The following is a 12823-nucleotide window of genomic DNA, read 5'->3' on the forward strand; positions in this document are numbered from 1 at the left end:
TTGACCGGTGTGGGCCTCCATTGTAAATAAGATTTTGTTCTTAACTGACTTGCCTAGTTAAATAAAGGTGAAATAAAAAAAAATAAAGAAATACATCCCACTGCCGGCCGCTGGGCTTCCTCTCATCATCATATTTGGTAGTGTGGAAACGCCAACTGGACGCTTCACAATTAGACATCCGGTGGAATATCTGGCTCCTTGCTCCATCTTGGGTATTGCTACGTGTGGTACATGTGGGGGAGAGAGAGACACCCTACTTGCAGTTCTGATTCAATTAACTAAGTTGAACAGACCTATCTGCTATTGCACTGGGTTTTATGGGAGACACACCCAGTTAGGCAAACCAGAACTAACCTTTTATTTTTTTCCCCAAATGGTAAACGGTCTGAGTGAACTATCGTCAGTTTTCTACCACCTTTGTTGGCACTTCGCCCTTGCGAAAGTGCTCGAGCCGCCCCTGTTGTCGCGCCTTGTTCGGACTTGTCTGCACTTCAGTCGCATTGGAGAGAGAAAAGAGCGGGACCTGTCCAAAAACTGAAGCGTATCCACACAACTCTGAATTTACATTAAATATGTCTACCACCTCCAGCTGTCAAAAGCCCCAGGTAAGGTTTTATTTCTTTCGAATTTTGCGTATTGTCATTGTTGGTAGATGTTGTACTGTAACGTTCCGTCGTAGGCCAATGCTAGCCCTCCGGGAAATGTGTAACGTTACATTTAACACGAGGTTGCTTGCTTGGCTGTTTTTTAAACCATTTTATATGCTGACCTCTGTCGGGTAGTTTCTCTAAATGTAGACGGGTTATACTGCACTGTAGCCTACATGTTTTACATTGAAGTTTGTTAAATAGCATATTCCCGCATTGTAGTGAGTGGCCAACCGCAGAATTAATATCTACAATGTGTCGTTGGCTGCAGTGACAGATGTAGTAGCATCATTACATGTCTGAGTTCTTTCCCGAAACCACTGTTAAAGTTGCAATTGAAAACGCTTGAAATTTTCCCACTGCCCCAGACCATATGAGGAACGGCTAAGTGCGCCTTTAGATTTTTTCCCCCTTTAAACCTTTTATATGCAGATCTCTGCTAAACGTGGAATCAAGATCCGTCTCTGACTGCTGATAACTTCACAAACACAAGGAATCTGACATACAAAGTTGCCAATGTATTTGCAACTGCTACAAATAAGCAAAGGAAACTGAGATGACTGCATTAAAATATGGATAGGTTACATAGGCCTATATAATTAACTAATATTGAAGTACATTTCATATTCATTTGAGTTCAGCTACTCGCTGTAAATTTTGCCTTACTATATTTTGATATGTAACAAAATGTCCACAATGTTTTGCAAATCTAGTGCATTATTTAGTGCATTGTTATAGGGTAAGTATTAGTTTTAGACCCCCTCAATATTTGCATCCATATGTGATATCTCTCTAGGAGCTGATCCGTCATCAGTATTGTGAAATAATTCTAATGTTATGGTAAGATTTTAATGGGGGAAACTGATCCGAGAGAAGCGCTGCTTTTCTTTCGATCCTATCATTTTCGGCTCAAACTCCCAATGATGCACTTAGCGAACTTTCTCTCTGTGAAACGTATGACTTTTTCGGCTGTTGTGGGAAAGATGCATCGTTAAAACGCTAAGTTCCATCGCTATCGGGAAACCAGGCCCTGGCAAGTATAGCAGGCAGGCGACCAAACAAAAATAGCCTTTTGTGATATTTTCCTGGTGCGGCCTCTTTCGTAATACACTGTAATTGCCATGTCCTTCGTGTTTTGTTTTTGTGTGTGCATAGTTGGTAGTGTGTAGTCATGCCATCTATTGAGGCTTTGGCTCCGCTGACCTACATGCTTGTGTTATGGGACTGGGGTAGACTGACAAACTAGTCACAGCGCTGTGGTCTGATGTCTCGTGCAAGCATGCTCCACTGTACGCTATGCACGCCCAGACACCAGTCTCAGCGACAGACAAGTTGAGCTAGCCAATAGAACTGCTTCAGATTGGGTGTTGTGTTGGACCCATCATATGCGAGGGGCGGTGGTTACACTCGTTGACACTGCCCACCAACTGGGTCGGCAGCATGGCAACACGGGTAGTTCTACAATTTGTCTTTTTGCTTTTGAGATTGATAGGTGGCTACAATTTATCATGGCTTTTCTACATTATTACTATTAAATGAAAGGTACAGTTTACTGGTCTGAACCTTTGACAAATGTAACTCAATCCAGGGATGAAATATATCATTGCATTCCTAATCATCCCGAAATGATGAAAGGTGAATTGAGGAGATTAGTAGTATTTCAGTTAATTAAACTTCTGTTTTTGTCAGTATGCTAGGGGGCGGCATGTAGCATAGCGATTAGTATTCTGCCTGTAATCAAAAGGTTCCTGGTTCGAATACCAGAGCCAACAAGGTGAAACATCTCTGTCCTTTAGCAAGGCACCAAATTTACTCGAGGCACCATACTACAATGCCCGACCCTGTAAAACAGCACATTTCAATGCACCTATCTGGTGTATGTGGCACTTTTTAAAATGCTAATGGTGAAGCAACCCGTTGGTTTCAACACTACTTCCGGTAGCTACTCACCCCAATGCTAGGTGTCACATCCAATGGGCTGTTATAACGTTAGTTAGCCTAGCATTCTGGCGAATACTGAACCATTGCCATTTTTCTTCAAATCTGTAGAGATACACAACAAAGGATCATCAAACCCACCAGCTCAATCTTAGTATTTCCAACCATTGATATTTTCTGTGGTAGCAGTGACATTAGTCTTGTCATCTGAGTGAGTGACATTTATGTTGTACGATGTGGCAGTAGCTAGTTGTCCTGTCCCTGGCATAGGTTAGGTTTTTAGGCCTAGTCTTCTTCTTGGCATCCCCTGGTCAGATGTTCCTCACTCCCCCAAAATCTCTTTGGAGCTCTGGGGTGTACATGTAGGTCTTTATTTTCTATGCCTAGATCCTTTGTCTTCTGGACTAAAATAAGATGAGAAAAATACATATTTGGTGAAATATTAAATTTGATAATGAGAAAAGTAACTTCCTTACAAACACACTATCTCTTTACAGTATGGTTTATTAAGAACCCTGTTAGCTACTGTTTATGGAGTCCACATAAAATGTTCAAATACATGACGAAGTACAAAACGGTTATAGAAAAGAACAATGTAAGATATTACATTTAAATTCTAAATACAATTTGAGATGCATTTTGCAATAAAGGTTTCACACCCCTTTACTTTTCCCATATTTTGTTATGAAGTTGGATTAAAATAGATTTGTCTTTTTTGTCAACGTTCTACACAAAATACACTGAAGTGGAAGAAAATGTAGATCCTTTTTTAATTCTTGGAAAATAAAGCAATAATATATTTGGATAAGTATTCAACACCCTGGGTCAAAACATCTTAAAATAATACACAGATCGAAAAAATAAAAGGAGAGCTAAAATAACATTTTTTTTCTTTACATAGTTGAATGTGCTGACAACAAAATCACACAAATTATCAATCGAAATCAAATGTATCAACCCATGGAGGTCTGGATTTGGAGTCACACTCAAAATTAAAGTGGAAAACCACACTACAGGCTGATCCAACTTTGATGTAATGTCCTTAAAACAAGTCAAAATGAGGCTCCGTAGTGTGTGTGGCCTCCACATGCCTGTATCAAATGTATTTATATAGCCCTTCGTACATCAGCTGATATCTCAAAGTGCTGTACAGAAACCCAGCCTAAAACCCCAAACAGCAAGCAATGCAGGTGTAGAAGCACGGTGGCTCGGAAAACCTCCCTAGAAAGGCCAAAACCTAGGAATAAACCTAGAGAGGAACTAGGCTATGTGGGGTGGCCAGTCCTCTTCTGGCTGTGCCGGGTGGAGATGTTCAAATGTTCATAAATGACCAGCATGGTCCAATAATAAGGCAGAACAGTTGAAACTGGAGCAGCAGCAAGGCCAGGTGGACTGGGGACAGCAAGGAGTCATCATGTCAGGTAGTCCTGAGGCATGGTCCTAGGGCTCAGGTCCTCCAAGAGAGAGAAAGAGAGAATTAGAGAGAGCACACTTAAATTCCCACAGGACACCGAAATAGGACAGAAGTACTCCAGATATAACAAACTAACCCTAGCCCCCCGACACACAAACTACTGCAGCATAAATACTGGAGGCTGAGACAGGAGGGGTTAGGAGACACTGTGGCCCATTGTGTTGTTAAAGTGTTCCCTTTATTTTTTTGATCAGTGTATTTTGGCAGTGATTTAAATCTTCTAAGAGCTTTGGAAACCCGGGTTGTACAATATTTACCCATTATTCTTTTAAAAACGAGCTCTTTTGGGGCTTCCAGAGTGGCATAGCGGTCAAAGGCTCAGCGTCGTCCGGGTTAGGGGAGAGTTTGGCCGGCCGGGATTTACGTATCTCATCGCACTCTTGTGACGGGCAGGGCGCATGCACGCAGACTTTGGTCACCAGTTGTACAGTGTTTTCTCCGACGCATTTGTGCAACTGTCTTCTGGCCTAGACGAGCAGAGGCTTGGCACGGTCGTGTTTCGTAGGACGCATGGCTCTCCCGAGTCTGTACGGGAGTTGCAGCAATTTATATATAAAAACAATAACCAGTCCTGTCAAGGTGGTTGTTGCTCATTGAAATAAATGGGTTTTGATTATGTTTTACTGGTGTAAATGCCTACAAAAGAAAACAACAACATTTTGGATGTGTAACGTTTTATTTAACGGGGCAAGTCAGTTCAGAACAAATTCTTATTTACAGTGATGGCCTTCCCCGGCCAAACCTGAATGACGTTGGGCCAATTGCGTGCCGCTCTATGCGTCTCCCTACCACGGCCGGATGTGATACAGCCTGGATTCGAACCAGGGACTGTAGTGACATCTCTTGCACTGAGAAGCAAGCAGTGCCGTAGACCGCTGTGTCCATGTTTGTGTGTTAACTATTAAACTGTACTAGAATGCTTAAAAGGACGCAAAAAAAGTTAAAAATTGGCCAGAAATGTCGTATTAGTGCATAACTAGTCTTCACTCATCACTGTGGCGCTTCTCAAAGTAATTTTTTCTTTGCATCAAACTGCAAGTAAACTAAGCCTTTTACATCCATTGAGAATGACAATGGTTTCTTAATTTAGCCTATTTGAAAAATCTTTCCTGCTCTCTCCCTTTCGATAACCACTCAGCATGAAAGGGAGGGAAAAAAATGAGGGGTCTTCTGGCTGTGCCGGGTGGATATTATAACAGTACATGGCCAAGCTGTTGAAACGTTCATAGATGACCAGCAGGGTCAAATAATAATAATCAGTGGTTGTAGAGGGTACAACTGTCAGCACCTCAGGGGTAAATGTCAGTTGACTTTTCATAGCCAATCATTCAGAGATGGTGAGTTAGCGAGTGAGAACGTCCGGTGAACAGGTCAGTGGTTCCATTGCAACAGGCAGAACAGTTGGAACTGGAGCAGCAGCAATACCAGGTGGACTGGGGACAGCAAGGAGTCATTCGGCCAGGTAGTCCTGCGGCATGGTCCTAGGGCTCAGGTCCTCCGAGAGAGAGACTTAGAGGGAGCATACTTACCTGACTACTTCTTATCCCTTGGCAAATAGCCTACAGCCGTCTGTCTGGAGCAGGAAACTTGAGGGCCCAGAATATTTTATACAATGTTGCAAGTTTGCTTGCATAAGATTTAGGCCAGACCAAGTTATTTGTTGATTCAATGTTTCAAACAGGCCATGCATAGCCAATGGGATTTTATAGGATATTTATTTTTATCAGGATATGTTATACCTGTGGACTGCAATGTTTTTGTGTTGGCATTTTGTCGGCAACTTTTATGTATCGGCAATGGCACTAGACGTTACTTTCAGATAGAGTTTTGATTAACCACATGACATTGAGTTAGATTTCAAAAATAAAAATAAATCTATATGACTTTATGAATTAAATGAATGTGCTTTTTTTTTAAGTAACTGGCACTGATCAGTAGAAATGGTCTTATAACTTGGCCAAATGGATAAGGTTGCCGACTGCTTGTGTAGCCTATTACTGGCAACCTAAGGAACTTAAAGGCACAATGTGAAGACCAGCGGGAGGAGAACCATCTGGACATTTATTTTTTCTGGTTAGGCTATATCAATCTGACTCCCTCTTTATTTCTTTATTTTTTTAATCGCAGAGCTGAAACCATCAGACAAGCTCTAGTCTACATATAGTTTTATTTTATTCAAACGTGTGGAAAATATGTGGGCGGAAAATACGCGAACAGACCCTGTCGACCAACACTTTTTTTTTGTCGGAAATAGCCCTAAATTGATTACTGAAATATAGACCGACTCACTGGTCTCTACCTCACTGTGGTTTATGAAGACTTTAAATGTGCCTCTCCTCATTCACCTTTTCATTGGCCTTTGTAGAGCAGCCCTGATAGCATCAGTCAAAATGCTTATCAGAATCAGGAAGAGTGTCTCTGATTGGGAAAGAAAGATATGGAGAGGGGGATATAGAGAGATATGTAGGAGTGAAGAGTGTGGGGGGACCTAAAGGAGCAGAGAGCCAGTGGAGCATTCAGAAGGATCTTCTGCCAGATGTTATGTTGTATAACTGCTAGTAAAGTGGGCCAACTCACCCACATATGTACAGTACATACAGGGGCTATGGCTGCTGCTCTAACACACACACTGGCCTACAAACATCCTTGATTCAACTCTTGCTTACATACTTATGCAAGGACACACACATACGCAGTTGGGCACACAATTTTATAACCCGCCTGGCCAACTCTGTCACTTCATTCTGCCATGCAAGCTATAGCACATCCGCCACACACACACACACACACACACGGAATAGGCTGGAGACACACCCAGATTCAAAAACATGTACCAGATTTCAGTAGTGTAGCGTTAGTCATGTGACATTCTGTTCTGTTTCACAGCAATGCAATACATTTTTCGTAGTTCCCTTTGTACTTCCCCTTTCTCTCCCCTCCTTGCCTGTACAGTTTGTCCTTACTCCCCCTCTCTCCAGTCACCATGCTGTTGTGTAAGACTTGTGTAAGGCATGTGATCAACAATAGTGAGGGAATCATTCATTTTATTCCGAAGGAAAGCAGGCAGAGAGGAATCTGATCTGTGTGTTCTTTTGTCTTATGCCTCTGTGGGGTCTGGCTGCTGAACAGAACTGCACTTGGATGCTTCTGGCTGGAGTGTCATTGATCCCTAAACACACTTCATAATACTTATTCAAGTTGTTTTCTGTTGTGATGCGTCTGTTTAAAAGACTTGGTGGAGAAATCTGCTTTGCATGTTTGTCCTCAGGTGCATCCTGTTTCCATTAATCATCCTTGATTGCAGTCCACCTGTGGTATATTTGTTAGACCAAAGATTGAACACTTTGGCCTGAACGCTTACACCTCTTTGGGATATGTGGGACGCTAGCGTCCCACCTGGCCAAAAGCCAGGGAAACAGAGCGCCAAATTCAAATAAATGACTATAACAATCAAACTTTCATCTTCTTGACGCTACCTGTCCCGTTAGCGGGATAACTGTCATCAACAACCCCAGAATTTCAGAGCGTCACATTCAAATAATATTACAAAAAATATTTATATTCGTGAAATTACAAGTGCAATATAGAAACACAGCTTAGCCTTTTGTTAATTCACATGTCTTGTCAGATTTTGAAAATATGCTTTACATCGAAAGCAACCAAGCGTTTGTAAGTTTATCGATCACTAGACAAAACATTATGAACAGCTAGCATCAAAGTAGCTCGGACACAAATCAGAAAAGCAATAAAATGAATCGCTTACCTTTGATCTTCAGATGTTTTCACTCGTGAGACTCCCAGTTACACAAATGTTCCTTTTGTTCCATAAAGATTATTTTATATATCCAAAATAACGCGCCAAACAAACAGATATGTTCAGAAATCCACAGGCTCGAGTGGTCTTGACGACGCAGACAAATTCCAAATAGTATCTGTAATGTCCACAGAAACATGTCAAACGTTTTTTTATAATCAATCCTCAGGTTGTTTAAAATATATATATATATATATAAAAAATATCGGTAATATATCAACTGGCAATGTCTTTTTCAGTAGGAGAGGGAGATACGATGGCTGCCCAAGCTCTGTTGCGTAAGCAAACATCGCGTCCGGTGTTCGCATGAGTTTATCTTTCTCGCTCATTTTTCAAAATAAAAGCCTGAAACTGTCTAAAGACTGACACATTGAGGAAGCGATAGGAAAAGGAATCTGGTTGATATCCCTTTAAATGGAGCGAAGGCAGGCTATGGAACATGGAGCTCTCAAAATAAAAGCCACTTCCTGGTTTGATTTTCCTCAGGTTTCGCCTGCAATATCAGTTCTGTTATACTCAGACAATATTTTGACAGTTTTGGAAACTTTACTGTTTTCTATCCTAATCTGTCAATTATATGCATATGGGCCTGAGAAATAGGCCGTTTACATTGGTTTACAAACTGTCCTTTTGTTCGATTAATTCCGTTGATTATATATCAAATGTCCGTTTTATTTGGAGTGGTTGATCCAGAGAAACACCGACTCCAACTTGCTCAACGTGACTACAAAATATCTCAAAAGTTACCTGTAAACTTTGCCAAAACATTTCAAACTACTTTTGTAATACAACTTTAGGTATTTTTTAACAAAAATAATTAATACAATTGAAGACTGGATGATCTGTGTTCAATACAGGAAGAAAACAAACTGAAGCATGCTTTCTGGTCACGCGCCTCTATCTAACAGTACACTTCAAGTGACCCTCGTTCAAGATGGCCGTACTTCATTACACAAAGGAATAACCTCAACCAATTTCTAAAGACTGACATCCAGTGGAAGCGATAGGAACTGCAAGAAGGTCCCTTAGAAATCTGGATTCCCAATGAAAAGAGTGACCTAAAAAACTAATCTGAATGGTTTGTCGTCGGGGTTTCGCCTGCTAAATCAGTTCTGTTATACTCTAACAGTTTTAGAAACGTTAGTGTTTTCTATCCAAATCTACTAATAATGTGCATATCTTCTCTTCTGGGGATGAGTAGCAGGCAGTTGAATTTGGGCATGCATTTCATCCGTACGTGAAAAATACTGCCCCCTGTCACCAAGAAGTTAAGCGTCACATCTGGAGGAAACCTGGAAACATCCCTACGGTGAAGCATGGAGGTAGCAGCGTTACACAGTGGGGCTGTTTTTCAACTGTGGGGATTGGGAGACTAATCAGAGTTGATGGTAAGCTGAATGGAGCAAAGTACAGAGATCCTTGATGAAAACCTGCTCATGACCTCAGACTGGGGCAACGGTTCACCTTCCAACAGGACAATGACTCTAAGCACACAACCAAGACAACGTAGGAATATGTTTGTGTTAGGTAGAAGATAGCGGTCTGTCCTGTGGGTAATATTAGTATTGTGATCCCAGACACACATTTTTCTTCAGATGAAAGTTGGGTGGTTTTGAAGTCCACCAGGGATATTAACTAAAGAGCTTTCAAAGAACTACCGGGTGGTGGCTTGGCTGCAATTGTGCTATCATGATACACCAAGGTTAACAGTTTAATTTGGCAAATGGCACCTAATTTAATTAGTTGGTATTTGATTATATGGTGGAAAAGCAATGCCTAAAGTGTTGTTTGCTAAACTAAAATGCTACTTTGCCCTGCACCAGGGGCAGGCAACTAGATTTCACCACTATCAAGCCCAAGAAGAGTTACTTTCAAATGCAGTATCACCTAATTTCTTGACTATAATGAGACAAGATCAGGTCTTTTTTTGTTGGAATGCCGCGGCCCGATTTATCGGGCAGATGGTTGGGTAGCCGGAACATAATTATAATTTATACACTACAAATTCACCGCTACCAAGCCCAAAAAGAGGTACTTGCAATATCACTTAATTCCTTGACTTTGAGATAAGATCAGGTCTTTTTTTTCTATTTGTTGGAATGCTTGGGATCAGATTTCCTAAATGCTAAAATGTTTGGGGGGCAGTATTCCTGGCGACGTTAGTATTTTTGGACCAATAACTAAAATGTAAAATTCTCTAGGGGGATATTTTTTGGCCTGTTGCTGACCCCCACCCCTACATACAAACTACACATTCACACTCCTACAGTTTCCAAACCAGCTGAGCACAAGATGCCCGAAACAGAAAAAGTTTGACAAAAGTCTCTTTCACACATGGCCTTCGTGGCGGTTTTAAGAATGTGAGCGTGTGTATTGTTTCTTCTGTCTGAACCATCTTGGACTGGAGGAAGACATGGTCGTCATTATTTCCAGCAGCACACAAAGAGCAGTTTCTGTCGGTTTGTCTGTGTACAATTTTGAATAATGTGCCTCAATAGGAAAATAGTGCTTTTACACAATGTAGAAGCCTAATGTTCCACAAATGACTTGGTCATTTCAATGAATTCAACATCTTAGCTCTTATAATAAACTGAAGTGCTGAAGTTTCATATGTGCTTCAAAAGTAGCTTGAATTCATGTAGTCTGTATCTCAACCAAAAAAAAAATATATATATTTTCTGGTGCTCCTACATTTTATGTGGTGCGCCTAACTAAGTTGAGACTACCAGTGCTACCAATGAAAAATGTATTTAGATCCCCGTCTGTGTTTACAGGAGAATGTCAGGTCATCAAGTCTGTAAACTGAAGCACAGCTGGGTCATGCAGCAAGACAATGATCCAAAACACACAAGCAAGTCTACACCAGAAGGAAAAGATGGAAAGTTTTGAAATGGCCTAGTCAAACATCCAGACCTGTTATGTTAGGAGCTGAAATTAACAATTTCCCACGCCCACATTTTATTAAATAAGTATCCAATTTGTATTCATTCACTCAGGTTCCCTTTACCTAATATTAGGTTTTGGTTGATGATCTGGTATTCAGTGACAAATATGCACAAATCGAGAATCAGAAATGGGGCAAATACTTTTCACGGCACTGTAGCTGTCAGCACCAGTGACAGCAGTTAGGTTGGCTATAACATTGTATGTACACTAGTAAAATAGCAAGGGTAGTTCGATGTTGCCTTGTGAGAATCTCACACATCCCCCACATAATGGCAGATTCTGGTGACAGTTTCTTCCTTCTCTTGTTATGTATTAAGACAGATGGAAAGTCCTAGTGGATGAGGGAAAGTCCTCGGCAAAGCACATCCACGAGTTTGAGCCGGATTCAGCGGTAGTGTCGGCTGGGTAGCCGGTGTGGAGGGGGCAGGGATCAGATGGCCTGTTCTTAAGACTTTAGAGAGGGACACTGAAGGAGTGGAAAATGGGAGGGTGGGGGTTAATGCTACTGAGAGACTGTTAGTGCATGCACTGTCAGTGTGCTACTTGACTGCAGCAGTCACTCTGCTTGCCTGCTGGAGATGCCATGAAGTAGCTTAGTTTAGACCTTGTTCTGAGCATGTGCTTCTATCCTATCTATTGATCTCACTGCAGTTTGGTGTAATTTAGTTGACAAACTTTCTCCTCTCTCCTCCAGGTTACAATGCACGCCCAACACAGAAAAAGTTTGACTCTATAGCCAACGGGATCCTGAGGACTTGATTACAGTCGCTTCAAGCCTGATAGTTTGCACCGGTGCGGCTGCCCCCCTACCCCCGGCTCACATCCCTTTGGTCAACTGGCATTACTTCTGACAGCCCCCTTCCCCCTCCACTGGTTAATAAGACTTGGGTTCCCTTGTGGTCTCTGTCTACTTTGCCTGCCTTCTCTTCCATTGTTCCCTGCCCTTTACGGACACCAGTAGCAGTCCCTGGAGTTACATAATCCTGTATTAGGTATGTTTAATTATTATTATTAATGCAAGGGGCGGATTACACACGCACAATGCACATGTGCCTAATCCAAGTCATTGTGATCATGAATTAATCAAACAAGCTTTTATGAACGATGCCAGCATCATGCCACTCTACTATGTGTGGGACTGATGGTTGACGTGTAGTCCTATGGGGATAGAAATTTAGATACTTTTTCTCTTTTTCATGTTCCCCCTTTCTCCCCTCCATCCCTCGCTGGTCAGGCTCAGCCCCCAACATTAATCAGTGAGATGATTCCCAATGGTTATCTGCTCTTTGAAGATGAGAGTCTCTTGGATTCCACCGTAGCCAAGATGAATGCCCTGAGAAAGAGTGGACAGTTCTGTGACGTGAGACTGCAGGTACGTGTTTTTTTTTTGCTCAGTATATGTAGGAACTCCTTCGAGACTGTTGGAAAAGCATATCAGGTGAAGCTGGTTCAGAGAATGCCAAGAGTGTGCAAAGCTGTCATCAAGGCAAAGGGTGGTTACTTTGAAGAATCTAAAATATATTTTGATTTAACACTTTTAGGCTAAGTTTTGATGACTATTATTCTACAATGTAGGAAATAGTACCCCCCCCCCCCCCCCCAAAAAAAACTTAAATGAGTAGGTGTCAACTTTTGATTGGTACTGAAACTATTCAGTCCCTTTTCCATATTTTGTTACAGTACAGCCTTATACTAAAATGGATAAAAATATTGAAGAAAATAATCTACACAAGGCGAAAACTGGTTTTTAGAAATGTTTGCAAAAGTATTTTTTTTAAACAACCTTTATTTATATAAGTATTCAGACCCTTTGCTATGAGACTCAATTGAGCTTAGGTGCGTCCTGTTTCCATTTCAACTTGATTTAGAGTCCACCTGTGGTAAATTCATTTGATTGGACATGAGTGGGAAAGGCACACCTTTTCTATATAAGGTCCCACAGTTGACACAGCATGTCAGAGCAAAAACCAAGCCATGAGGTCGAAGGAATTTTCCGTAGCGCTC

The 12823-nt window shown here is 41.4% G+C and overlaps 1 protein-coding gene across 1 annotated transcript in view; it reads left to right on the forward strand.

The window, feature by feature from the left end:
• The first annotated feature begins 206 nt into the window (after window positions 1-206).
• Window positions 207-12823, forward strand: part of LOC135556151 (influenza virus NS1A-binding protein homolog A-like) — a 39254-nt gene continuing 26637 nt past the window's right edge. The window contains exons 1-3 of the mRNA XM_064989114.1: window positions 207-605; window positions 11514-11811; window positions 12054-12191. Coding sequence (XP_064845186.1) covers window positions 12081-12191 — 111 coding nt within the window. The 5' untranslated portion in view covers window positions 207-605; window positions 11514-11811; window positions 12054-12080. The remainder of the gene's footprint in view (window positions 606-11513; window positions 11812-12053; window positions 12192-12823) is intronic.

The sequence above is a fragment of the Oncorhynchus masou genome, chromosome 15, assembly GCF_036934945.1.
Source record: "Oncorhynchus masou masou isolate Uvic2021 chromosome 15, UVic_Omas_1.1, whole genome shotgun sequence".
NCBI lineage: Eukaryota > Metazoa > Chordata > Actinopteri > Salmoniformes > Salmonidae > Oncorhynchus > Oncorhynchus masou.